At 42.9% G+C, this 25,848-nt stretch overlaps 1 protein-coding gene across 3 annotated transcripts in view; it reads right to left on the bottom strand.

Annotated features, from left to right (window-relative positions):
- The window catches only part of ccser2b (coiled-coil serine-rich protein 2b), a 133,519-nt gene that overhangs the window by 77,114 nt on the left and 30,557 nt on the right, over positions 1-25,848 (bottom strand). For all 3 annotated transcript variants that reach the window (XM_070448265.1, XM_070448264.1, XM_070448266.1), the window contains exons 2-3: positions 9,607-11,090; positions 9,249-9,436 (exon numbers count right to left, since the gene is read on the bottom strand). In XM_070448265.1, coding sequence (XP_070304366.1) covers positions 9,249-9,436; positions 9,607-11,050 — 1,632 coding nt within the window. In that variant the 5' untranslated portion in view covers positions 11,051-11,090. The remainder of the gene's footprint in view (positions 1-9,248; positions 9,437-9,606; positions 11,091-25,848) is intronic.

The following is a 25,848-nucleotide window of genomic DNA, read 5'->3' as shown; positions in this document are numbered from 1 at the left end:
TCTGTCTGGAGGAGCGTGGAAGGCTATCAAATAGCTGTGGCTGAATAAATCACGCTTCCGGGGCCGGTGCTTTAACTAACAGTCCCTAGTGAAGCACCACTGCTCTCTCTGTCCTCTTTTAAAGAGAGCAGCACAGGAGGCCTTCATTTTTCAAAGCTAATCACAAGCCTCTGAAGAAACCGAGGCAGCCGCCGCCACTGGGTGAGTGCGGCTTGGGGCCCGATCATGTCACAACCACAGACATAATTAAACTTATTTGACATTAATACCCCTGCAGATATTCATAATAAATTCAATTTTCGTTAGGAAGGCAATTCCCGGAGCTGCAGACATGACAGTTTTAGAGGGCTTGGTTCTCTCTCTGTCTCTCTCCCTGACTGCCTGTCCACGTCCCTGGCTCTGTCCGCGTCTCCCTGGCTCTGGCTCTGTCCGCGGCTCCCTGGCTCTGGCTCTGGCCGCGGCTCCCTGGCCCTGGCTCTGTCCGCGGCTCCGCCAGAGGTCCTCGTCTCCGCCAGAGGTCCTCGTCTCCGCCAGAGGTCCTAGTCTCCGCCAGAGGTCCTAGTCTCCGCCAGAGGTCCTCGTCTCCGCCAGAGGTCCTCGTCTCCGGCGCTGTCCGCGTGCGTCTTCGCCACTGGCACTGTACGCGTCTCTGCCAGAGGTCCGCGTCTCTGCCAGAGGTCCGCGTCTCTGGCAGTCTCTGTTCGTCCCCGTCGGCCTCCCCGTCGGTCTCTCTTTCTTCCCCCATCGAGCTCCCTACTTCTCTACCACTTACTCCTGTTCCCTGCCTTTCTCCCCATATCTCCTTTCCTCTCTTTTTATCGCTCTCTTGAGTTCCTTCCCCCGCCCTCTCTCTATAATGAGCTCACTGCTACTATCTTCTAAGTCTGCGTTTCCTTAGGTTGCCCTACAATGTACTCATCTGAAACCCCCTTATCTGTTCTGGGGTGGAAAACGACCCTTGCCTGTTCAAGTTCTGAATATTGAAGAGTTAATCCTCACGAAACCCAGACAAAAAGTTGGCACATTTATAACATTTAGGCATATTTTTCAATATAATTGTTCAACATAATATACTCTATGGGCATATCAAATTGAGATCGCTGGACCCTCCCAAGGTGATGATTCCCTAATCATTTACACCTGTTTGGGTGCACCTGATCCTAATTTTAGGTGATGGTAAAGGTAGGGGTGTACACRTTTTTTCTGCATAAGAAAATTCAATTTTTGTTTATTTTAATTGCATAACATTTTCAAAGTAACATTATTTTTATGTGTGATTTGTTCAATWGGGTTACCTTAATGAATGTGTTTGGAATTTAGCTCAAATATCCATGTGTCCAAAGACAACTTTCCTAAGGGTGTACTTTYTTTTTCACTTGACTGTATATAAAAAAWWTWWAAAAGCCAAATCAAGAATGGTATACTTTCAATAATCATGTTTATATTTTTTCAATATTCATAAATGAACGTAAAAGAATGCTGGGTGAAATCAAAATACTACTCGTAYTACAGAGCAAACGGTAAAACTTAATAAGGCACCAATGCTTGCTTTGTACCATCTACAGATGAAACACTATGGAGTCTTAAAGGTGGCCTGGGTAAGGCCAAAATATCATAAATATGCCAACTTTGATCAATTATTTATCAATTATGCTTTTGATTGCAAATGTCAAACATATGTCAACTATCCTTCCTYCAACTATTCTATGGATTGCATTTYGTGAAAATCCCCAAAATAATGTTGTATTTTATTGGGTCTGTGTTTCGTGAGGAATCACTCTGAAGGAATCTACCGTAACGAATTTCTTTCTGAAGTTTCACTAGTGTCTCCGTGGTTTAATTCAGTAGAAGCATTATACRGGTATCTTACAGCAGTAACAGTGCCTTCAGAAAGTATTCATACCCCTTGACATATTGAAGATTATTGTTCTGTATTTTTCTCACAGAGACACACACACACAGAACCCCATAATGACAAAGTGAAAACATGTTTTTAGAAATGTTTGCAAATGAAATATCTAATTTACATAAGTATTCACACCCCTGAGTCAATACATGTTATAATCCCCTTCGGCAGCGATTACAGCTGTGAGTCTTTCTGGGTAAGTCTCTAAGAGCTTTGSACAYCTGGATTGTACAATATTTGCACATTATAATTTTCAAAAACGTTCAAGCTCTGTCAAATTAGTTGTTGATCATTGCTAGACAACCATTTTCTAGTCTTGCCATAGATTTTCAATCAGATTTAAGACAAAACTGTAACTATCCACTCAGGAACATGCACTGTCTTCTTGGTAAGCAACTCCAGTGTGGATTTGGCTTTGTGTTTTAGRTCCTGCTGAAAGGTGAATTCATCAATTATACCCATAACATGATGCAGCCATCACTATGCTTGAAAATATTRACAGTGGTACTCAATGTGTTGCATTGGATTTGCCCCAAACATAACATTTTGTATTCTGGACAAAAAGTGAATTGCGTTGCCACATTTGTTGCATTATTACTTTAGTGCCTTGCTAAAAACAGAATGCATGTTTAGCATTACTGGTATTGTGTACAGGCTTCCTTCTTTTCACTGTCAATTAGGTTAGTATTGTGGAGTAACTACAATGTTGTTGATTCATCCTCAGTTTTCTCCTATCACAGCCATTMAACTCTGTAACTGTTTTAAAATCACCATTAGCCTCATGGTGAAATCCCTGAGCGATTTTCTTCCTCTCCGGCAACTGCGTTAGGAAGGATGCCTGTATCTTTGTAGTGACTGGGTGTATTGATACACCATCCAAAGTCTAATTAATAACTTCATCATGCTCAAAGGAATATTTAATGTCTGCTTTTTTAAACAAATTTTATCTACCAATAGGTGCCCTTCTTTGMGATGCATTGGAAAMCCTCCCTGGTCATTGTGGTTGAATCTGTGTTTGAAATGCACTGCTCGACAGAGACCTTACAGATAACTGTATGTGTGTGGTACAGAGATGAGGTAGTCATTGAAAAATCACGGTAAACACTATTATTGCACACAGAGTGAGTCCATGCAACTTGCTAAGCACATTTTTACTCCTGAACTCATTTTGGCTTGCCATAACAAATCTAAAAACATAGGGGCTATTGTGTGTAGGCCGGTGGGGGGGGGGAAATCAATTTAATCCACTTTAAATTCAGGCTATAAACAACAAAATGTGGAAAAAGTCAAGGRGTATGAATACTTTCTGAAGGCACTGGAAACTAATGCATCTCATCTATCTGGCACACACTTACTGACAGCAATATCACAGAGTTTCTAAACCCAGAGGTGCAACATTCCGGGAACGCTTGCGAAAGACCTAATATCCCAGGCCGGGGTTTGGAGAAGTGAAATATTATTTCTCCGTTTTTCATTTTCTCAAAATCAAAATTCGAGCCAATGTAGTTTAACATGTTATTACTCCAACCTCGTGAAAGTGACAAACTGACACGATTTAATTTGAGTCAAAAACAACTTTATAGCGAAGGAGGGGCTTTGATTTGACGGCCTGCACATGCGTAGTTCGGCACGAGACGACCGTTAGACCCGATGACGTGTTTCTACGCATGAGCTTAGCTAGCCAACGTCGCCACGGCATCACCTACAAGTGTGATCGAGGATTTCTATTGGAGAAGCAGTTTTAGCCTATCTTCATACAGTACTGTCTTAGGTAACACTTAGTGTGAACTGTGAATACACTTGCTGATCAACAGATGGGTTAGCTGACAACTTCACGAAAACAAATGTACACGCTTCCATGGGGCAGAAGTCAGGATGTTGTTGTTGTAGCCAGATGACAGCTTCTTGTCATCCWTGCTAGCTATGTGGGGAATCGAAGTGGCTTCTTTCAGCTWGTTATTGATACCATTTCTTGTTTTGGGGTGTTTCAACTGATTTCATGTCAATGCTAATATGGCTCAAATTCGCGAGCTATCTAACCAACAACTGTAATGATTTATCAGAGAGACAAGTGCTCATTAAGCAAATGTGTTTGTTTTCAATAAAAATCGGGAGACAAAATAAAGCTTACATGTTTGTCGACAATCTAAGCTACTGGTCACCAACCGGTCGATCGCGATTGACTGGTCGATCTCCAACGCATTCCTAGTCGATCACCAAACATATCTGTTAAAAAACCCGATGATGAAGCCTTCCGTTCCTTTTTTTATATTTGTTTCGTGCTGTTGACGGTAGGTGCACTTGATTCAGCAGCCCTACTGCYGGGAAGGCACCGTGTTTCCATTTTGAAYAATTGCATATGTCTGAAGGTAGAAATCTGCAGGCCAGAGAGAAAATCAAGTGCACCTATAGGCCTACCGCTGGCCAATCAAATAGATCAGATCACTGTTTCTGCACAGTTTCCTCAAGCCATAGACTGTAAAAAGAAGCCTCCAACACACAGAAAAGTTGATACCGTGAGATTTCAATACTTTTAAAACCATGACTAGAGATAGACTCAACAAATACAACAAATAGCTGCTGATTTGATGAGWAAGTTCATGTTTAAAGTTGTTATCCGGCACTGGCAACACTTTTATAAGCCATAAAATGCATGTTCTCCCCACTTCCACTCACACTATAACTACCACTGCAGCTGCAATGAATGAGTATAGCAAAGTGTTTCCATAAGCGTGCCTTATTATTAGCAGCTTGTGTCTTTCTTTAATATCAAGGACTATTYCACTTCCTCTGGTCACAGGGGTAACAACATGAATTGGTGCATGAGGCAGAAATAATGCAGTGCGACTTGAGAGGGGGAGCGGAGGATGATGAGTCGGGTGAGAGGCAGCCTYAGCGSTGCTCCCTCCCCTCATGGCCTGCATCTGACGGTCAGTCTAAGTCAAGTAAAAACTTTTTAAAAGCATGCTATGCTCACTCAGCTGTGCCTCACAAGTAATACAACAAATGATCTATTACCAGTGCGATCATATACCTATTTTTTTAATGGTCTGAAAAGAAAAACATTGGCAGGGTGATTCAACCATAGCCAATATGCAGTGATAATGTATTGGGCYTATAGCCTACTGCACAAACCTCATTGCTACAGAACTGTTTTTAATTGGTTAATGTTGCATAGGCTTATGTTTTTTTTTTCTAAATCTGAGCAGTAGATCTCAGCTTGCATTTTGACTCAGAAAGTGATCTCGACTCAGAAAAGGTTGGTGACCGCTGATCTAAGTCAACTCCGTCTGTTTTGCCACGTAGTTGCGTACGCCTCGCTTTTGTTGCTAAACAACCAACCCGTCTATGCTATCCTACAGCTGGATTCTTCTGCACTGCACAGAGACAGCGTACTGTAAAAGTCTGTGCAACAGTGGCAGTGCTTACAGTCTCCAGTAGAGGTCGCTCAAGTACAACTTTAAACATACCAACAGATATGCATGTACTGTACAACAGTGTGTCTATGGCGCTGATTAGCTGCAGTCAAACTATTATGAGATCCCATTAGATGATTATAGGCCGATGTTATTAGATGACGTGGRTCACAACTGTATGACTCAAAATTATTCGTAAAACGGTCAAAACATTACGTCATAATATGTTTATCCTGTCCGAAGGTGCTCTTTCTGGAAAATCCCCAAATTATCAGACTAAATACAACCTAGAAAAGATCACAGTAAGAGCTGTGCTGAATATATAAGGAAATAGGCCAGTGCCCCGGTTTCCCAAAAGCATCTTAAGGCTACTTTATTCGTTAGATCCTTCGTAGGAGCACCGAGCTGTTTCACAAAACCATCGTTACTAAAGTTGCTCTTGAAAAACACTCGTTATTTAACGACCGCCTCAGACCACTTGAAGAAGAGATGTCTTTTCCCCCTTTATACGCAGAATATCGCCACCAAACACAAAATCAATATGTTTATCTGTCTTTCTGTGACCGCCGATAACTTCAGAACAAACGTGACAGTGACTACAAGGCTAACAGTACATTTTCCCCCTTTATACGCAGAATATCGCCACCAAACACAAAATCAATATGTTTATCTGTCTTTCTGTGACCGCCGATAACTTCAGAACAAACGTGACAGTGACTACAAATACAAAGTTGTCCATTTCTTTGTATAACAAGGATATGAAGATGCTTCAAATAAAAACTGAGATGACTGTACTAAAAGATAAGTACATTATAGTCTACATAGAGCTATATATTTGAATGATATTGAAWTKAAGTTCATGTTAATTCAATTGAGTTTTATTTAGCTATTAGTACGCTAGCCTACTGTCTGTCAGTTTTGACTCAATATATTTCATGATCTGTAACGTGTGCAATGTTGTGCCAAATCTTGAWTTAGTGCAYCATCATAGGGTAAGCATTAGAATAAAGATGCCTCAATATATGCTGCCATAGGTGATCGTATCTCTCTAGGAGCTGATCCGTCGTCAKTATTGTGGAATAATTCTAATGATAAGGTAMGATTGAAACCGGAGAACGCTGATCCGAGAGCAGTGCTGTCCTTCGATCCCATCAGTATCGACACAGGCCTCAACGATGCATTTAGCGAACGTACTTTGCGTGGTGTTTTGGGAATCRCATGTTACATCTTCGGCCGYTGTAGGCAAGATGCATCGTTAAAGCCCATGTACCATCGTTATCGAGAAACCGGTACCGAGCTGTGAACTAAGCCCCTAAACAGGTATTGAGAGGTGCTGGACCGTAAGTACTTCATTTCCAACAGAGAAGCAAAAGCAACGGAACAAATCCAGGTATTTTGCATGACCTAACTAAAACAAATGACTGGAGATGAGCTGCAATGTGTATTGAGCTTATCTTCTAATAATGCTGCCATAATGATTCAGCACTTTTTAGAGAAGTGCTTTGTACAGTAATGACTGCAATATAATCCTTCTGCTTGCCTCTGGTCCTGAGGCTGCATCCTTTTTTCTGGACAGATGATAGGCTTCAGGGAAATCACCCGTGGCAACAGCCAATAGGTGCCCTCGAATTAAAACATMATTCCACTGATTAATTTGCTAAAATACAGGAAGTTGGGTTCTTAGATTGGTAATTCAGAAGGTTAGTGCAATCCGGGATCCTTTAAATTTCAACGGGGTGATGTCAGAGTTGGAAGTCCAAAGGATTCTGGGTAGCAAGGAACCGACAGCAGAACAAGGCACTACCTCCTTCCTTCCTTGATGTAATCTAGGCTGTATCACAACCGGCCGYGATTGGAAGTCCCATAGGGCGGYGCACAATTGGCCCAGCGTYGTCCGTGTTCGGCTGGTGTAGGCCGTCATTGTAAATAAGAATTTGTTCTTAACTGACTTGCCTAGTTAAATAAAGGTTCAATAAATGTTTTTATCAATAACCTGACAAACTGAGATTGGTGAAAGCAATAGGCTTGCAGACCATGCAATCGCTTACAGGTCCGTGGTTAGTTAGTAAGGAAAGATGCACTTTAAAAGTATTCAAACAGACAACAGAAAAAACAGACAACTACTGTATGTAGAGGTCTTGCACGTGTACAGGAGCAGAGTGGTGCATTGAATGGCATAAACCCAGACTGCATACAGTACACTGGTCAGAGAAAAATCAGCACCATTGAGGACCTGTGCTGTAGGTCAAAGTCCTGAGTAGTGATATAGGATTGGGGACGGTGACACAGTGGGCAGAGACCCCATACAGAAACAGCGCCAGGCAGTGAGCTCATTAAGGTCAAAGCCAGCAGGACAACGTTCGACCCTCTAGAATACAAATCACCMAGGATAATCCACATAAGGGAAGTAGCTAGGGTGAAAGTTTTCTACACCAGCAACAGGGAAAGTAAAACGCTGACTATTAAAAAAGCTGTGTAAGTAAAAGTTCATTGGACAAAGGTTAAACGCATTATGACAGCCAGCGAGGATTAAGCGCAATCGSTAAAACAGAAACACATCCTACTTGTTCTCCAACACACGTGCAGTAGAGACCAAAGTACTACTGCAGATCGACGCCTCCCATTCCGATGATGGATTAAAACTTAATCCATCCTGTTGGGAGCTAAATAACTTTAAGGGGAAACTAAAGCAGGCATTGTGGTGAAGCAGAGACTACACAACCAACCATGCTCTGGCATTTAAAGATAGAGGTTGTCACATTGTCATAGTACACAGGTCAAAGGAGGACATTTACCTACACTACATGACCAAAAGTATGTGGGCACCTGCTCGTCGAGCATCTCATTCCAAAATCATAGGCATTAATATAGAGTTGGTCCCCTCTTTGCTGCTATAACAGCCTCACTCTTCTGGGAAGGGTTTCCACTGGATGTTGAAACATTGCTGCAGGGATCTGCTTCCATTCAGCCACAAGGGCATTAGTGAGGTCGGGCACTGTTGGGCGATTAGGCCTGGTTCGCAGTCAGCATTCCAATTCATCCCAAAGGTGTTTGATGGGGTTGAGGTCAAGGCTCTGTGCAGGACAGTCAAGTTCTTCCACAACGATCTCAACAAAATATTTCTGTATGAACCTCGCTTTGTGCATAGGGGCATTGTCATGCTGAAACAGGAAAGGGCCATCCCMAAACTGTTGTCAAAGTTGGAAGCACAGAATCATCTAGAATGTCATTGTATGCTGTAGCATTAAGATTTCCCTTCACTGGAACTAAGGGGCCTAGTCCGAACCATGAAAAACAGCCCCAGAACATTATTCCTCCTCCACCAAACTTTACAGTTGGCACTATGCATTTGGGCAAGTAGCGTGATTCATCCCTCCAGAGAACGTGTTTCAACTGCTCCGAAGTCCAAAGGTGGAGAGCTTTACACCACTCCAGCCGACGCTTGGCATTACGCATGGTGATCTTAGKCTTGTGTGCAGCTGCTCGGCCATGGAAACTCATTTCATGAACCTCCCGACAAACAGTTCTTGTGCTGACGTTGCTTCCAGAGGTAGTTTGGAACTCGGTAGTGAGTGTTGCAACTGAGGACAGACGATTTYTTCGAGCTACGCGCTTCAGCACTCACAATAACAGCACTTACAGTTGACCGGGGCAGCTCTAGCAGGGCAGAAATTTGACGAACTGACTTTTTGGAAAGATAGCATCCTATGATGCTGCCACGTTGAAAGTCACTGAGCTCTTCAGTAAGGCCATTCTACTGCCAATGTTTGTCTATGGAGATTGCATGGCTGTGTGCTCGATTTTACACACCTGTCAGCAACGGGTGTGGCTGAAATAGTCAAATCCACTAATTTGAAGGGGTGTCCACATACTTTTGTATATATAGTGTATTATATTAAATGGTATTGTATTCTATCCAGACCCACCATGCTGTTGAGGTCTGAGTCGTAACTCCCACAGGGGTGTGTGATGGTCCCAAGGGCCTCCAGACCCTCCTCGTCCCACATGTAGGTCCCCCCCGAGCCAGAGTCTGAGGGGGACAGGTCCAGAGATGAGCCAAGGGGGTATTCTGCACCCCCAGACAGGGCCTGGCTAGTACGCCGAGACAACCCCCCTAAAACAGAGAGGAGAAGGAAGAGGTGTTACTCGCCTGCTACCTAATCACTTAGGGAATATTAGTTCATTTGTTTTGGTTAGTATTATGGTATGTCATTTAGGGCCTGTGTCTGAGAAACCGGCCCTTAGTCTTTCAAGTCAATTATTTTGATTAATGTGAAATCTTACCAGTGAGTCCTATCCTGGCCCAGTCCACACTGTCAGACAGGAAGCTGTGAAGGCCAGTCATGGAGGTTCCACCGTGCCGTCGGTTGACGTCTGCGTTGTCATCATCCAAGTCAGGCTGTGATTGGTCGAGCCCTCCGTTCTGGGCCGGGAGCAGCAGAATGCCGTCTCCTCCATTTCCCAGGTTGTCAAAATCGTCCATGTACTCCTCGCTGGTGTCGTCGTGCTCCAGCGAGGAGGTGGATGAGAGTGACATGTCCTCCAGACCTTCCCCCAGGGGATGGACCCCACTGGGGCCCACAGGCTCCTCTAGCAGGCCCTCTGTGGTGCTCCCTGGGCTGTCAGTGATGCYGATCGGGTCTGGGGTGACAGGGGGCATCTCCACCGAGTTCCTCCTCCYCTCGCTTTCCTTTCTGTTGCCATGGACCTTCTGGGAGGTGGTGGCCAGGACAGGGTGAGGCTGCTTGATGAGGGAGGGTCGTGTGAGCCTGTAGCTGAGGGCCGAAGGCTTGGTGGTGGAGGAGGCTGAACTAGGTAGTAAGGACTTCCTCAGTGTGATGGGTGGCAAGATGCAGCTAGTTGTTCCCACCCCAGCCCTGCCTGGCCTAGGTAAACCCTTACTAAGATGTAGGCCTTTTCCTCTCCCCCCACTACTCAGCACAGTGGTGGGTCTGGCCAGGGGAGATGTCTTGACCAGCGGGGACTTGGCTAGAGGCCTGGGCAGCTCCTTGGCAAGCTCCGAGGCCCTGTTGAAGGAGTAGGAGCGGATGATGGGTGGCTCGGTGGGGGAGGGGATCCTCTTGACGTGGGTGAGGCTCTGGGAGCGCAACATGTTCTCCTCTGTGGCCGTCTCCAGGCTGTCACTGGACTGGGATACGCTGCTGGTCAGGTTGCTGTGGGGAGAACCACGGCTTTGGCCCCGCCTGAGTGAACCGGTCCCAGACCGCCCACCACCACCCGCCTGGCCGTTGAGACCCGCTTTGCCATTGCCGAGACTYTGTCCAGACAAGGCCTGTTTGGGGATGGCCCCGCGAGACCCAGTTCTGGAGCGTATAGTCCTGGGGCAGGTGGAAGCACACCCCTGTACCTTAACTGTGGCAGGCATGCTAGACGGCTTCTTAATCTCCCGTACCACCATTGGTAAGTGCTGCGGTTGTCGGGGGTGATGCCCAGCTCCAGTTCTGTGCTCCTCCCATGAGTCCACCCCCCTCTCCACAGGGTCTCCCCCTTTCCCCTTCTTCCCCTTCAGAGAGAAGGAGGAGGGCATACGGATTGTTCCGTTCTGCCTGGTGGTGGTAGTGGGTAACCCTTTGCCTGTGGTGCTGGAGGCAGGGTGGTGGCGGGTCCCATTGGTCAGTGGGGCGGTGGCAGCCACGGCCGTGGGGCGCGAGCCAAACTTGGGTAGCCTGGAGACCATGGTGGGCAAGTTGGGAACCGGATCTTCCATCAGCTGCCTGCTGGATCATGGGTGTGCAGGGCTGGCAGAGCTGTGGAGGGAAAGAGAGAGAGATGGACGATTAGAGAAGGGGAGGAGAAAGAGAGAAATTGAAGGAAGAGGATGAGAGGGAGGCCAAGACAGAACAAGGAGGAAAAATAGAGCGAGGAAGACAAAGATTTGAGAACATGTCGTGCTAAAATTTTACCAACCCAAACCTGTTATTTCTAACACAAAATAAAACGTAGAGGTAGACTTTAAGACTATCAAATGCAGTAAAATAAATGACATTCGGTTACTTTCTGTGAATATTCTATTCAAGCTAATGAGAAACAGACAAACCTTTAGTGCAAAGTAGCTGTAAAAGATCAATAACATCTGTTCTGGGAAAGCAGTCTTTACTGTGCCCATTAAAGTGCCCTGGTGCTTCAAAAGGCTAGGGTGTGTGCAGACCTAGTGGTTAACTGGCAGGGGCAGGCACTGAGAGTCAGGACTTGGTGGAGCACAACCACATACACATTCCATACTAGATACTGTACCACACCCCTAATAATCCCAATGCTACTCAGCCAATTACAACACAGCTTTCCTGACTGCACCCGCTCCTTACGCTGCTCTGACATTTAAAAGCCCACCCAGGAGGCTAGTGCTGCAGAGCATCTACCTTAATAACCTTTAGACTTAACCCTCGCATGTAATGTCACAGTTACAATTTAAAATCGTGGCCGACCCCCCCCCCCCCTAAAAAATAAAATTATGATTATAATAAAATAAATACAAATGGGGGGGAGGGGGTATTTTTGGTATGGTAAAACTAGACAGTCAGAGAGAATCTAAAAGTCCCAAAATGGCATGGCGCCCCCATTGATTTAGTTATATGTCACTCAGATAGCATGAGCCAAGACAAAATGTGTAGAATTGCAGGAAATTGGCTTTCAAACTGTAAAATGTTCCCTCAGCCCCATAGCAAAATGTATGTTATTGCAGGAAATGATCTTTAAAACAGCAACATTTTGTCTCTAACTTGGGGAAACACTTGTGTACTAACATGCATGACAACAACCCCGGATTCAAAACAGATTCAATTTAAATGATTATACAAAAAMCAATAGAATGTTAAAAACATCCCTTTTTCAGGATCTTGTCTTTCAAAGATAATTCGTAAAAATCCAAATAACTTCACAGATCTTCATTGTAAAGGGTTTAAACACTGTTTCCCATGCTTGTTCAATGAACCATAAACAATTAATGAACATGCACCTGTGGAACGGTCGTTAAGACAATAACAGCTTACAGACGGTAAGGCAATATGGGTCACAGGTTGGAAACTTAGGACACTTTCGACTGACTTTGGAAAACACCAAAAGAGAGATGCCCAGGGTCCCTGCTCATCTGCGTGAACGTGCATTAGGCATGCTGCAAGGAGGCATGAGATGTTTGTACTGTGATACGCCTAAGACAGCGCTACAGGGAGACAGGACGGACAGCTGATCGTCCTCGCAGTGGCAGACTACGTGGAACAACACCTGGACAGTATCGGCACATCCGAACATCAACCTCGGGGGACAGGTACAGGATGACAACTGCCCGAGTTACCAGGAATGCACAATCCCTCCATCAGTGCTCAGACTGCCCGCAATAGGCTGAGAGAGGCTGGACTGAGGGCTTGTAGGCCTGTTGTAAGACAGGTCCTCACCAGACATCACCGGCAACAATGTCGCCTATGGGCACAAACCCACCCTCGCTGGACCAGACAGGACTGGCAAAAGTGTGTTTTCGTCGAGGAATAGCGTTACACCTAGGCCTGTACTCTGGAGCGGGATCGATTTGGAGGTGACCGTCATGGTCTGGAGCGGATGTGTCACAGCATCATCGACTGAGCTTGTTGTCATTGCAGGCAATCTCAACGCTGTGCGTTACAGGGAAGACATCTCCTCCCTCATGTGGTCCCTTCCTGCAGCTAATCCTGACATGACCCTCCAGCATGACAATGTCACCAGCCATACTGCTCGTTCTGTGCGTATTTCCTGCAAACAGGAATATCAGTGTTCTGCCAAGGCCAGCAAAGAGCCCGGATCTCAATCCCATTGAGGACGTCTGGGACCTGTGTGGATCGGAGGGTGAGGGCTAGGGCCATTCCCCCCAGAAATGTCCGGGAACTTGCAGGTGCCTTGGTGGGAGAGTGGGGTAACATCTCACAGCAAGAACTGGCAAATCTGGTGCAGTCCATGAGGAGGAGATGCACTGCARTACTTAATGCAGCTGGTGGCCACACCAGATACTGACTGTAACTTTTGATTTTGACCCCCCCTTTGTTCAGTGACACATTATTCCATTTATGTTAGTCACATGTCTGTGGAACTTGTTCAGTATGTCTTAGTTGTTGATTCTTGTTATGTTCATACAAATATTTACACGTTAAGTTTGCTGAAAATAAACGCAGTTGACAGTGAGAGGAGGTTTCTTTTTTTTGCAGAGTTAATATAAATATATATATATATATTAAAAGGGATACAAAACTGGATGGTTTTCAGAGAAAGGGTAGCTGAAAAAATAATTAAAGAATAATAAGTCAAGTAAAATGTACAGTGTCCATAAAATGTATATAGTTTGTATTGGCTGGAAGTAGAAACCTAAGTATTGTTGTCCATTAGTTTACTGCAATTAGGGGTGGTAGTGGAAAATAATAAAGGAAAATATATTTAAAAAATAACAAAAATKTATGGGTGATTGGAAATTATGCACACAATTAAATTTATAGTGGGGCAGTCCACCGTTTAAAAAAGTATGTAATATATACACACTATATATACAAAAGTATGTGGACACCCCTACAAAATTAGTGGATTCAACTATACCCGTTGCTGACAGGTGTATAAAATTGAGCACACAGCCATGCAATTTTCACAGACAAATATTGGCAGTAGAATGGCCTTACTGAAGAGCTCAGTGACTTTCAACATGGCCATCATAGGATGTCACCTTTCCAACAAGTCAGTTCGTCAAATTTCTGCCCTGCTAGAGCTGTCCCCAGTCAACTGCAAGTGCTGTTATTGTGAAGTGGAAACGTCTATCAGCCACAAAGTGGTAAGCCACACAAGCTCACAGAACGGGACCGCCGAGTGCTGAAGCACGCAGTACATAAAAATCGTCTGTCTTCAGTTGCAACACTCACTACAGTTCCAAACTGCCTCTGGAAGCAACGGCAGCACGTCAACTGTTAGTCCGGAGCTTCATGAAATGAGTTTCCAAAGTTTGATGGAGGAAAAATGGTCTGGGGCTGTAATATCATGGTTCGGGCTAGTGAAGGGAAATCTTAATGCTACAGCATACAATGACATTCTAGACGATTCTGTGCTTCCAACTTTGTGGCAACAGTTTGGGGAAGGCCTTTTTCCTATTTCAGCATGACAATGCCCCTATGCACGAAGCGAGGTCCATACAGAAATGGTTTGTCGAGATCGGTGTGGAAGAACGCCGACTGCGAGCCAAGCCTAATCGCCCAACAGTGCCCGACCTCACCAATGCTCATGGCTGAATGGAAGCAAGTCCCTGCAGCAATGTTTCAACATCTAGTGGAAAGCCTTCCCAGTAGAGTGGAGGCTGTTATAGCAGCAAAGAGGGGACCAACTCCATATTAATATCCATGATTTTGGAATGAGATGTTTGACGAGCAGGTGTCCACATACTTTTGGTCATGTAGAGTATTTATTTATTTTAATAAAACTTTTTTWWAAATWAAAAAAATAAAACATGCATGAAAGTTCAGTGATAAATGTGGTTGAGTAGGATTTTCTTATCTGAGGGCAAGTAGAGAGCAGCCTGAAGCTGTGAGGAGACTTCTATTTTTTATTTATTTAGGCAAGTCAGTTAAGAACAAATTCTTATTTACAATGACGGCCTACCAGAAGGCAAAAGGCCTCTTGCGAAGACGGGGGCTGGGTTTAAAAATAAAAAATATTGGACAAAACACACATCACGACAAGAGAGACACCATAACACTACATAAAGAGAGACCTAAGACGACAACATAGCATGGCAGCAACAGAGAAGACCGAGAGACATACAGAGAAAACCTGGAGAGGAATAAAGTCGATGGCTACATCCCAAATGGCACCCTGGTCAAAAGTAGTGCACTACATAGGGGCCTGAGGGCACACACTTAGTGTGTTGTGAAAACTGTTATGAATGTATTGTAATGTTTAAAAAAATATAACTGCCTTAACTTTAATGGACCCCAGGAAAAGTAGCTGCTGCCTTGGCAGGAACTAATGGACCCCAGGAAGAGTAGCTGCTGCCTTGGCAACAGCTAATGGGGATGCATAATAAATACAAATAGTGTGCTATTTGGGACGCATACCATGTCTATGGGAGACTGAAAATACACAAAAGCTTCCATGCAAATGACAACAACCGTACCGTCATGTGGATGATACCCGGTGGGCATGAATGATAAGGAGTGGGATAGGGGCTGGCATGCATTCACAGAGGTAACACCAGAGGGCAATTCCACGGTAACGGCGATACAGATTATTCACTTAAAAATGTATGCCAAACAAAAAAACATTGATTTCAAAGTTTAACAAACCATGTACTCTTATGTTCAAGGACTATTTGTAACAAAATGTTACAAAAACACATTTACTGGATGAACTGTGCAGATTTAATGTTTGGTAACAGAATTTCGATAAAATCTCCCTCAGTTTTTTGTGTGTTCACGTTTTCTAACAACCTCTTAAATACTGTATCTGCTCCGAATGCATATTTAAAGATGTCTGCAGAAAGAATGGGGTGTCAGCTATGACATGGCACCTTGACTTGACAACAAAACTTTAAAAAATCTATTTTGGTTATTGAACTACAGTAAGTGAAGTGGATTTACACCCCGTCACGGAATTGCAGAAACATAATTTCATCATCGGTCCCTGATCTGTAAGACAGAAAAATACATAATTATGGATATGAATGTCATTCTCTTCATGGTGATGTATCCTAAATAGGTACACAAAGAGGTAGAAATATGCAATATCCTCCTTTTCATATTTGGGTATTGTTCTACACACTGGCTATTATTTTAATGAGCTCTGCCCCCAAACAAGACCAAATTCAGTTGGTCCGGACTGGACCAAATCTGAACCAATCATAGACGTCCAAACTCATGAAACACAGACATCAAAGTACAGCACATAAGAGCTCAGTACATTAAAGTATAGTTCAATACAGTGAGTACAGTATAGTTCAGTACATTAGTGTACTCAACTCTAGTGTGCTCTACTGTGTACTGTACAGTACTATACTTTTCTTTACTGTATTCTACTTTGCTGTACAGTACTGAACTATACTGTACTCTACTCTGCTGTACTATACTTTTAATTACTGTAATCTACTGTGCTTGTCCTAACTTGTGAACCCAACTGTGGTTTGTGACAACTATGATTTCTCATTGTAGCCAATTCAATTTCAGAAATTCCGTTACCAATTTTTGGGAAATTCTGTTACCAATTTGGTAATGGAATTTCTAGTTTTAATCACTTAATAAATCATAAACAAAATATAATTAAAAGCACTAACTAATTGATAGGTCTACCTTGTTACTTCTGTGAACTTTCATCATCCTCCCTCATGAGGGGGAGAAATTTGCCCATAGTTTTTGGTAACAGAATTTCACGGCACAAGGAGATGTTTCTTAAACTTACAGAAAGCAGAAAATGTCCTTAAACTAAATCTAAGTGTTGATATTAGTTGTCTGGGGCCTTTAGTTCAACATTGTGTTTTGTTGCATGTCTAATACCTTTGAAGACTATTTCTGGTAGATGTGTTGATTTCTGGTCAAACCTTTGCCTATTCCACATTTTAGGATGGAAAATTGTGAGATTTTTATTTATTTATTTTTTATTTTATTACATATACAGGTGGAGAACAAGTATTTGATACACTGCCGAATTTTGCAGGTTTCCTACTTACAGAGCATGTAGAGGTCAAATTTTTATCATAGGTACACTTCAACTGTGAGAGACGGAATCTAAAAAAAAATCCATAAAATCACATTGTATGATTTTTAAGTAATTCATTTGTATTTTATTGCATCATGACATAAGTATTTGATACTTCAGAAAAGCAGAACTTAATATTTGGTACAGAAACCTTTGTGTTGCAATTACAGAGATCATACGTTTCCTGTAGTTCTTGACCAGGTTTGCACACACTGCAGCAGGGATTTTGGCCCACTCCCATACAGACCTTCTCCAAATCCTTCAGGTTTCGGGGCTGTCGATGGGCAATACGGACTTCAGCTCCCTCCAAAGATTTTTATTGGGTTCAGGTCTGGAGACTGGCTAGGCCACTCCAGGACTGAGATGCTTGTACGGAGCCACTCCTTAGTTGCCCTGGCTTGTGTTTCGGGTCGTTGTCATGCTGGAAGACCCAGCCACGACCCATCTTCAATGCTCTTACTGAGGAAGAAGGTTGTTGGCCAAGATCTCACGACGCATGGCCCCACCATCCTCCACTCAATACGGTGCAGTCGTCCTGTCCCCTTTGCAGAAAAACATCCCAAAGAATGATGTTTCCACCTCCATGCTTCACGTTGGGAGGTGTTCTGGGTTGTACTCATCCTTCTTCTCTCAAACACGGCGAGTGGAGTTTTGACCAAAAAGCTCTATTTTTGTCTCATCAGACCACATGACCTCTCCTATTCCTCCTCTGGATCATCCAGATGGTCATTGGCAAACTTCAGACGGGCCTGGACATGCGCTGGCTTGAGCAGGGGGACCTTTGCGTGCGCTGCAGGATATTTAATCCATGACGGCGTAGTGTGTTACTAATGGTTTTCTTTGAGACTGTGGTCCAGCTCTCTTCAGGTCATTGGACCAGGTCCTGCCGTGTAGTTCTGGGCTGATCCCTCACCTTCCTCATGATCATTGATGCCCCACGAGGGGTGAGATCTTGCATGGAGCCCCAGACCGAGGGTGATTGACCGTCATCTTGAACTTCTTCCATTTTCTATAATTGTGCCACAGTTGTTGCTTTCACCAAGCTGCTTGCCTATTTCCTGTAGCCCATCCCAGCCTTGTGCAGGTCTACCATTTTCATCCCTGTTGATGTTGGCCATGTGTGGAAGGTGGAGTCTGTTTGAGTGTGGGACAGGTGTCTTTTATAACAGCGTAAACGAGTTCAAACAGGTGCAGTTAATACAGGTAATGAGTGGAGAACAGGAGGGCTTCTTAAAGAAAGACTAACACGGTCTGTGAGAGCTGTAATTCTTACTGGTTGGTAGGTGATCAAATACTTATGTCATGCAATAAAAGCAAATTAATTATTTAAAATCATCAATGTGATTTTCTGGATTTTTTGTTTTAATTCGTCTCGACCAGTGAAGTGTACCTATGATAAAAAATTACAGACCTCTACATGCTTTGTAAGTAGGAAAACCTGCAAAATCGGCAGTGTATCAAATACTTGTTCTCCCCACTGTATATACCCTTAGCTTTCATTTGACATTCTATGAACTTATGTTGGTGCTAATGGGTCCTTTTACATGGAAATGACCTAAACAGGCCTTCCTTATTCTAAAGGTGCATGTAACAGGGACATGCAGTCCACCCCCATAAAACCACGAGATGATAACGTAGCCATGGTTCTGCCTACAGACACAATATGACGAGGGTAAATCATTCCCAAGGGGTTTGAAGCACAAAGTATTTATTCAGTAGAGAATGGAGATTAGACCCGTCAGGCCCCTCAGGTGTTATGAAAATAAAACCACAATTTGGAACAGAAGAAGCCCGAAGGAAAGCGCCAGGAGCCAGTCAAGTGTTGACATTTGAGTTTAACACACAAAAAAAGAACAAAACAGCATTTTCTCAAGCATGGGTTATCCAGAACATTCATAGGCCTATGTGCAGCCGGCCTGAGTCTTATTGCAGGTCATGGGTTGAAATACCGCAGTAGTAAGAAACTCAAACTTTCGGGACTGGGTGTCGTTTGCCTTGGTGTCTTTAGCAATGACTCTACAGTGGGCTTTGATCGCATAGAGAGAGAGGGGAGATTCTAGGGATTATGGAGGGTCTAATCAGCAATCAGTGTAGGCTAGCACTGGTTCAAAGCCATCAGCCCCATCTCATCAAGAGTATTGACAGTGGGCAGGGTGAATGACAGTGCGAAAGGGAGAAGAGGCAGTGGAGAGAGAGAGAGAGAGAGAGAGAGAGAGAGTGTGTTAGTGCTGCACAATTAATCAACTGTTTAGACGAAATTGCAATATTGACATGTGCAATATCCATTTTGAGCCATGAATATAACATTCAAATGTAATAAGGGTCCCTTGGGAAACTGACCAACACTTTGGTTCCTACCCTATCACAACTTCTACAAACCCAAGATAGACCACAGCCTGTTTTTTTCCAATGGGAGCAAATTAATCATAGTGGCCAGAACAAGAGAGGTTGGCAGAGCCAAGCACAAACTAGCGAGATCCTATTATTTTTGCATGTATTTGCATATTTCCATTAGGGAACGCCTACTCTGAAGTGTGCCGGTGTAATAACTCAAATTTGTCCTTGCACCATCTCTAAACAATGCCTYTTTTTTTTTACTTTGGTAAAGGTTAAAGTCTACATAACTTAGTCCATTCTGTTCATAACAGATTCAAGTTTTGGGAAGAGAAAACTGTTGTGATAAAGGGCTCCATTCAATCAGATCCTCTTTAGCCGACATCCTCATAGTGGTTGTTTTGGCGGTGWKGGAGAAGGAACWGCGTTAGAGCTGTCAAATCCACAAATGGCTCCCGGCAATGGCATTATACCTAAAGCAGACATTGCAATTGGCTGCATGGAGCCACATCAACAGAAATCCAATGCAGCCTTGTTTACAAGTTTGAACACTGGAATGTGAGATTAATCTACACCACCATTAGGTTGATAAACATCCATCTTCTCCCACTGCTGGACACTGGGCTTCCTCTCATACCATATTTGGTAGTGAGTGGAAACGGCAAACAGATGCATACATCTGGTGAATCATCTGGCTCATTGTTCTGTGGTTTTAGTGTACCTGGCTTTTTCCATTCGCTGTCATGCCAAACACCAACTACAGAAACAGAATACTAATTTTATTTATATGATTCCAACAGTTCACCTGAGCAGTTTGATCTAAAAATCGCAATCACAATATTTGGTTAAAAACAACTCACAATTACATTATTTGCCCCATGTCGTGCATGCCTTAGTGTGTGTGTGTGGTAATGGTAGACTAAGCTATGTTGCTGCGGGGGAAAGTTGCTGTGCTGCATTGTGGTGTTGCAAGGTTGGCCAAGGACAGGGAATGCATGCAGATGAATGGGTTTGCACAGCGTGCTAATGAGCTTTGGCCTTCGTAGACTACACCGGGCACCTGGCTGCAACCAATACTCTCCCCCTCTCCCTCCTGGAGCGGTTCCAAGGCCAAATCAAATGGAGATCAGATGAACTCCTGCTGCAGTTCATCCGTTTGAGGGGCCCTCTGCTACTGACGGTGATATTCCTGTGCTCTCGACTTCGTGACGCAGTGACCTCCGGGTTGCAGTTAGTACACAAACACACAGATATTTATCAGCCATCTACCGTGCCTTTAGAAAGAATTTTGTTACAAATTAATAAAAAATGAAAAGCTGAAATGTCTTGAGTATTCAAGTATTCAACCCTTTTGTTATGGCAAGCCTAAATGCTAGCAGATAGCGCAATGACTGGAAGTCTATGGGTAACGCTAGTTAGCATTGGCACACGAAAATACCTCAAACTTCCTTCATACTGGGCACAGAGACAAAAAAAAAGGCATAAACGAGTTCATCTGACTCTGGGGAAGTAGACAAAGGACCTCATTGCCAGAATCCTGAAGTATACCTTTAACAAGTCACATAATAGGTTGTATGGACTCACTCTGTGTGAAATAATAGTGTTTAACATGATTTTTGAAAGACTACCCAATCTCTGTACTCTACACATAGAATAATCTGTAAGGGCCCTCAGTCGAGAAATGCATTTCAAACAGATTCAACCACAAAGACCAGGGAGGTTTTCAAATGACTCGCAATAAAGGGCACCTATTGGTAGATGGGTAAAAAATAAATAAAGCAGACATTGAATATCTGTTTGAGCATAGTGAAGTTATCAATTACACGTTGGTGTATCAATACACCCAGTCACTACAAAGATACAGGGGTCCTTACTAACTCAGTTGCCAGGGATTTTACCATGAGGCCAATGGTGACTTTAAAACAGTTCGAGTTTAATTGCTGTGATAGGAGAAAACGGGAGTATGGAGCCACAACGTTTTAGTTACTCCACTACACTAACCTAAAAGGATAGAGTGAAAAGAATCTATGGCAATACTTGAAAATGGCTGTCCAGCAATGACCAACAAACAACTTGACAGAGCTTGAATAATGTTTTGTACAATCCAGGTGTGCAAAGCTCTTAGAGACTTACCCAGAGACTCACAGATGTAATCGCTGCGAAGGTGATTCTAACGTGTTGACTCAGGGGTGTGAATACTTATGTGAAATACATTTTTCTGTATTTTATTTTCCCAAAAATGGCAAACATTTCTAAAAACATGTTTTTACTTTGTCATTATGGGGTATTGTTTGTAGATGGGTGAGGGGGAAAAACGACTAAATCTAATTTGAATTCAGGCTTTAACAACAAAATGTGGAATAAGTCAATGGGTATAAATACTTTCTGAAGGCACTGTATAACACTATAGCAACCTATCTATGACACTTTCACAGTTCCAGGTCTAGTTGGAGCTTAGAGGTCAGTTGACTAACTCTCCTTCCATCACCTTGGCTGTCCCTCACTACCTCTCTCCCTCCCGCTGGGCTTAGGTTCAATGGAAGGCCCAACATACGATACACCACCACCTCCTACTAGCCAGCAGTGTTACCCTCCAATCCACTGGTTACTCAGTCTAAACCAGGTCAAATCAGTTTAAACCAGGTCAGACAAGCTGGCAGGCAAAAGCCTCATTAAAATAAATCCCAGGGAATATCACAGGAATCATTGTCAATATTTCCACGACAGATCTCCTTTAAAAACCAGCATAGTAGGAGAAACAGCATCACCAGCACACACACGTAAGTAAGGCCCTATAAAATCCACAATGCGGAGAATGTGGATGGAGTCACAGGATCCAGACATTAAAACAGAATTTAAAAAATGCTGAAAAATGTATTGAACTTAGTAAAGGAATCAAATTTGTGTAGCAGGTAGTGATGATGCTAATGAAACGTCTTCCGGTAGATGGAAAGTTTTCCCCAAAAACCTTCTCAATTAAATATTAACTAAAAAGTAGCCTATGCTTGCTTACCTGGTAGAATGATATAATTATTTGCATCAATCCAGTGGGTATTCGTTTTGCAAACCATCACATGTGGCTACAAAAACACTGCTAAACAACAGCCTCTTGCTAGGTGCGCACTGGAATGAAAGGGGGAACTACAACCAAAAAAATCTAAATATCTCACATTTTCCCATACCTCAGAACGTGGTCTCCATTGTTGTGGACTTATAAAAAATACATTTGATGTTCTATAAACAAAAAATAAACAAAAAAAAGTGATTCTTAGAAAGAAAACCTAATTTAAAAAAAAAAAGAGGAATACGGAAACCTAAAACGGAAAAATTGGAATAGAATGGCACACAGAAACCCCAAGAGAAGTCTAGGCAGAGCTGCTGTTGATACGCAACAACTGTGGGACGCAATGAAGCTGTTAGCAGCACATGAAGATGTGATGCTCATATGGATATTTCTTGGAACCCTGCTAACGCAGTGTACCCCCAGCGATGACTTCCAGTGGTAAATCATGTGATGGATGGGTTATCAATGAACAGGCATGAGGGGAGGATAATTATAACTACACAGGCCTATAGCTTTGCACTTTTTAGGCAGCATGGTGTCTCGTGTTTTTATAAATGAACAAGTGTTTCACCACAAATAGCCTACTGAATTAGGAATGGTGCGTTTGATGCCCCCAATGCTTGCCCACTACTTCATGCCCCTTTCAGAGACAGTCATTATCATGCCATCATGTCTTAAAGGGGAACTGCTTCCTAGAACCAACTTCTGGTTATAAAAACGGCCTGTGTCATCAATAGGAGTCAGAAATAGGGTTGCAAAGGGTCGGAAACTTTCCGGTAAACTTCCAGAATTTTTCCATGGGAAGTTAAGCCCGGGAATTTGAGGAATTKTGCTTAAATTCATCAAAACAAGTTCGCTTTTAACAGTGAAACTTTTTTTGTGGGATACACAAGGCAATTCTGGGTCTTGTGGCATATTTTGGATAAACTATCCCAATTCAATGGAATTGCAACCCTTTGCATGCACAGTGCACTCTTCCATCACATGTACAGCTGATTCTCAAGATCTTGCACACTAATGAGATGCTATTGAGCACACACTACTACACTGTCTGAGCTAAGGACTACATGCTTTCTGCTAAGTTTTGATAACAATACTGGGTGGGGTGAATATATTTTATATGACATGATTTTTTGTTAATTAGTAATAYAGCAAAGTGTGTTTAAATTATTTCTAACTTGTTAACCTCTTGTGTAGGGGGCAGTATTTTCACGTCCGGATGAAAAGCGTGCCCAGAGTAAACTGCCTGCTACTCAGGCCCAGATGCTAGGATATGCATATTATTAGTAGATTTGGRTAGAAAACTCAGAAGTTTCTAAAACTGTTTGAATGATGTCTGAGTATAACAGAACTCATATGGCAGGCAAAAACCTGAGAAAAAAATCCAACCAGGAAGTGGGAAATCTGAGGTTTTTAGTTTTTCAACTGTTTGCTTATCCAAGATAGTGGAAATGGGGTCATATTGCACTTCCTAGGGCTTCCACTAGATGTCAACAGTCTTTAGAACCTTGTTGAGGCTTCTACTGTGAAGGGGGGGCAAATGAGAGGGGAGCCACGAGCCAGAGAGCCACGAGCTGACCGCGCGTGTTCACGTGAGGGAGTTAGCTTGCATTCCATTGCATTTCTGAAGACAAAGGAATTCTCCGGTTGGAACAGTATTGAAGATTTACGTTAAAAACATCCTAAAGATTGATTCTATACATCGTTTGACATGTTTCTAYGGACTGTAACGGGACTTTGACTTTGTCTGCACCTAGTGATCGCGCGTCATGAATTTAGATTACTGGGCTAAAYGYGCTAACAAAAAGGATGTATTTGGACATAAATTATGGACTTCATCGAACAAAACAAACATTTATTGTGGAACTGGGAGTGCATTCTGATTAAGATCATCAAAGGTAAGTGAATATTTATAATGCTATTCTGACATCTGTTGACTACACAACATGGTGGATATCGCTTTGGGTTGTGTTGGTCTCTGAGCGCTGTACTCAGATTATTGCATGGTGTGCTTTTTCCGTAAAGTTTTTTGGAAATCTGACACAGCGGTTGCATTAAGGAGAAGTGGACCTAAAATTCCATGCTAACAGTTGTATCTTTTAGCAATGTTTACTATGAGTATTTCTGTAAATTGATGTGGCTCTATGAAAAATCACCGGATGTTTTGGAACTACTGAACATAACGCAACAATGTAAACTCAGCTTTTTGGATATAAATATGAACTTTACCGAACAAAACATACATGTATTGTGTAACATGAAGTCCTATGAGTGTCATCTGATGAAGATCATCAAAGGTTAGTGATTCATTTTATCTCTATTTCTGCTTTTTGCGACTCCTCTCTTTGGCTGGTAAAATAGCTGTGTTTTTCTGTGACTTGGCTCTGACCTAACATAATCGTTTGGTGTGCKTTCGTCGTAAAGCCTTTTTGAAATCGGACACTGTGGCTGGATTTACAACAAGTTTATCTTTAAAATGGTGTAAAATACTTGTATGTTTGAGGAAATGTAATTATGGGATTGCTGTTGTTTTGAATTTGGCGCCCTGCAGTTTCACTGGCTGTTGACGAGGAGAGACACTACCGTCCCACATACCCTAGAGAGGTTAACAATTTCTGCTAGTTAGTTTTTGCTACCATGTGGGTTTTAGCTTGCTTGAGCCTGCTAACTGAGGAGTGTTAATTCACCTGTTTCTATACACGTTTCATTTTAATACATTTATCTTACAAAGGAGTTGTTTAATCTAACTGCTTAACTATTTCTCTGTACACAGAATTGTATTTTTTATTTTTCTAATCTTTACAGGAAAATGCCACATGCACTATCTGATGTGTGGAGACATTTCACTGCAGCTAATGTAGAAGGAAAAGCTGTGTACATTTGCAAATACTGTGACAAATCATATGTGAAGAATGCAACAAAGATGCAGAATCATCTGGCCAAGTGCATAAAGTTCCCTCAGCGCTCACAACAAGTAACCTATGACAAAAGTCCTTCTACTTCTATTCGAAGTGAAAATGATGAATCAGACACCTTATCGATAGCAACAGCTCATGGTCCTCCTGGAATCAGAAGGTTTTTTTTTAACTCAATGAAGGAACGTAGTCAGAGAAATGCTGATGAATGTCTTGCTCGAGCTGTGTATGCAACTGGTTTACCTCTGATGCTCACAGGCAATGTGTATTGAAAGAGATTTCTGAATGCTATTCACCCAGCATACACCCCTCCAACCAGACATGCTTTATCTACTCATTTGCTGTATGCAGAGTTCAACAGAGTTCAAGTGAAGGTCAAGCAAATCATAGAGAAAGCAGACTGTATTGCAATCATCTCTGATGGGTGGTCGAATGTTCGTGGACAAGGAATAATTAACTACATCATCTCCACCCCTCAACCAGTATTCTACAAGAGCATAGACA

Source organism: Salvelinus sp. IW2-2015, linkage group LG18 (genome assembly GCF_002910315.2).
Source record: "Salvelinus sp. IW2-2015 linkage group LG18, ASM291031v2, whole genome shotgun sequence".
In the NCBI taxonomy this organism is placed as follows: Eukaryota; Metazoa; Chordata; class Actinopteri; order Salmoniformes; family Salmonidae; genus Salvelinus; species Salvelinus sp. IW2-2015.
The sequence above is the reverse complement of the archived record's forward strand: the minus strand, read 5'-3'. Positions and strand labels throughout refer to the sequence as shown.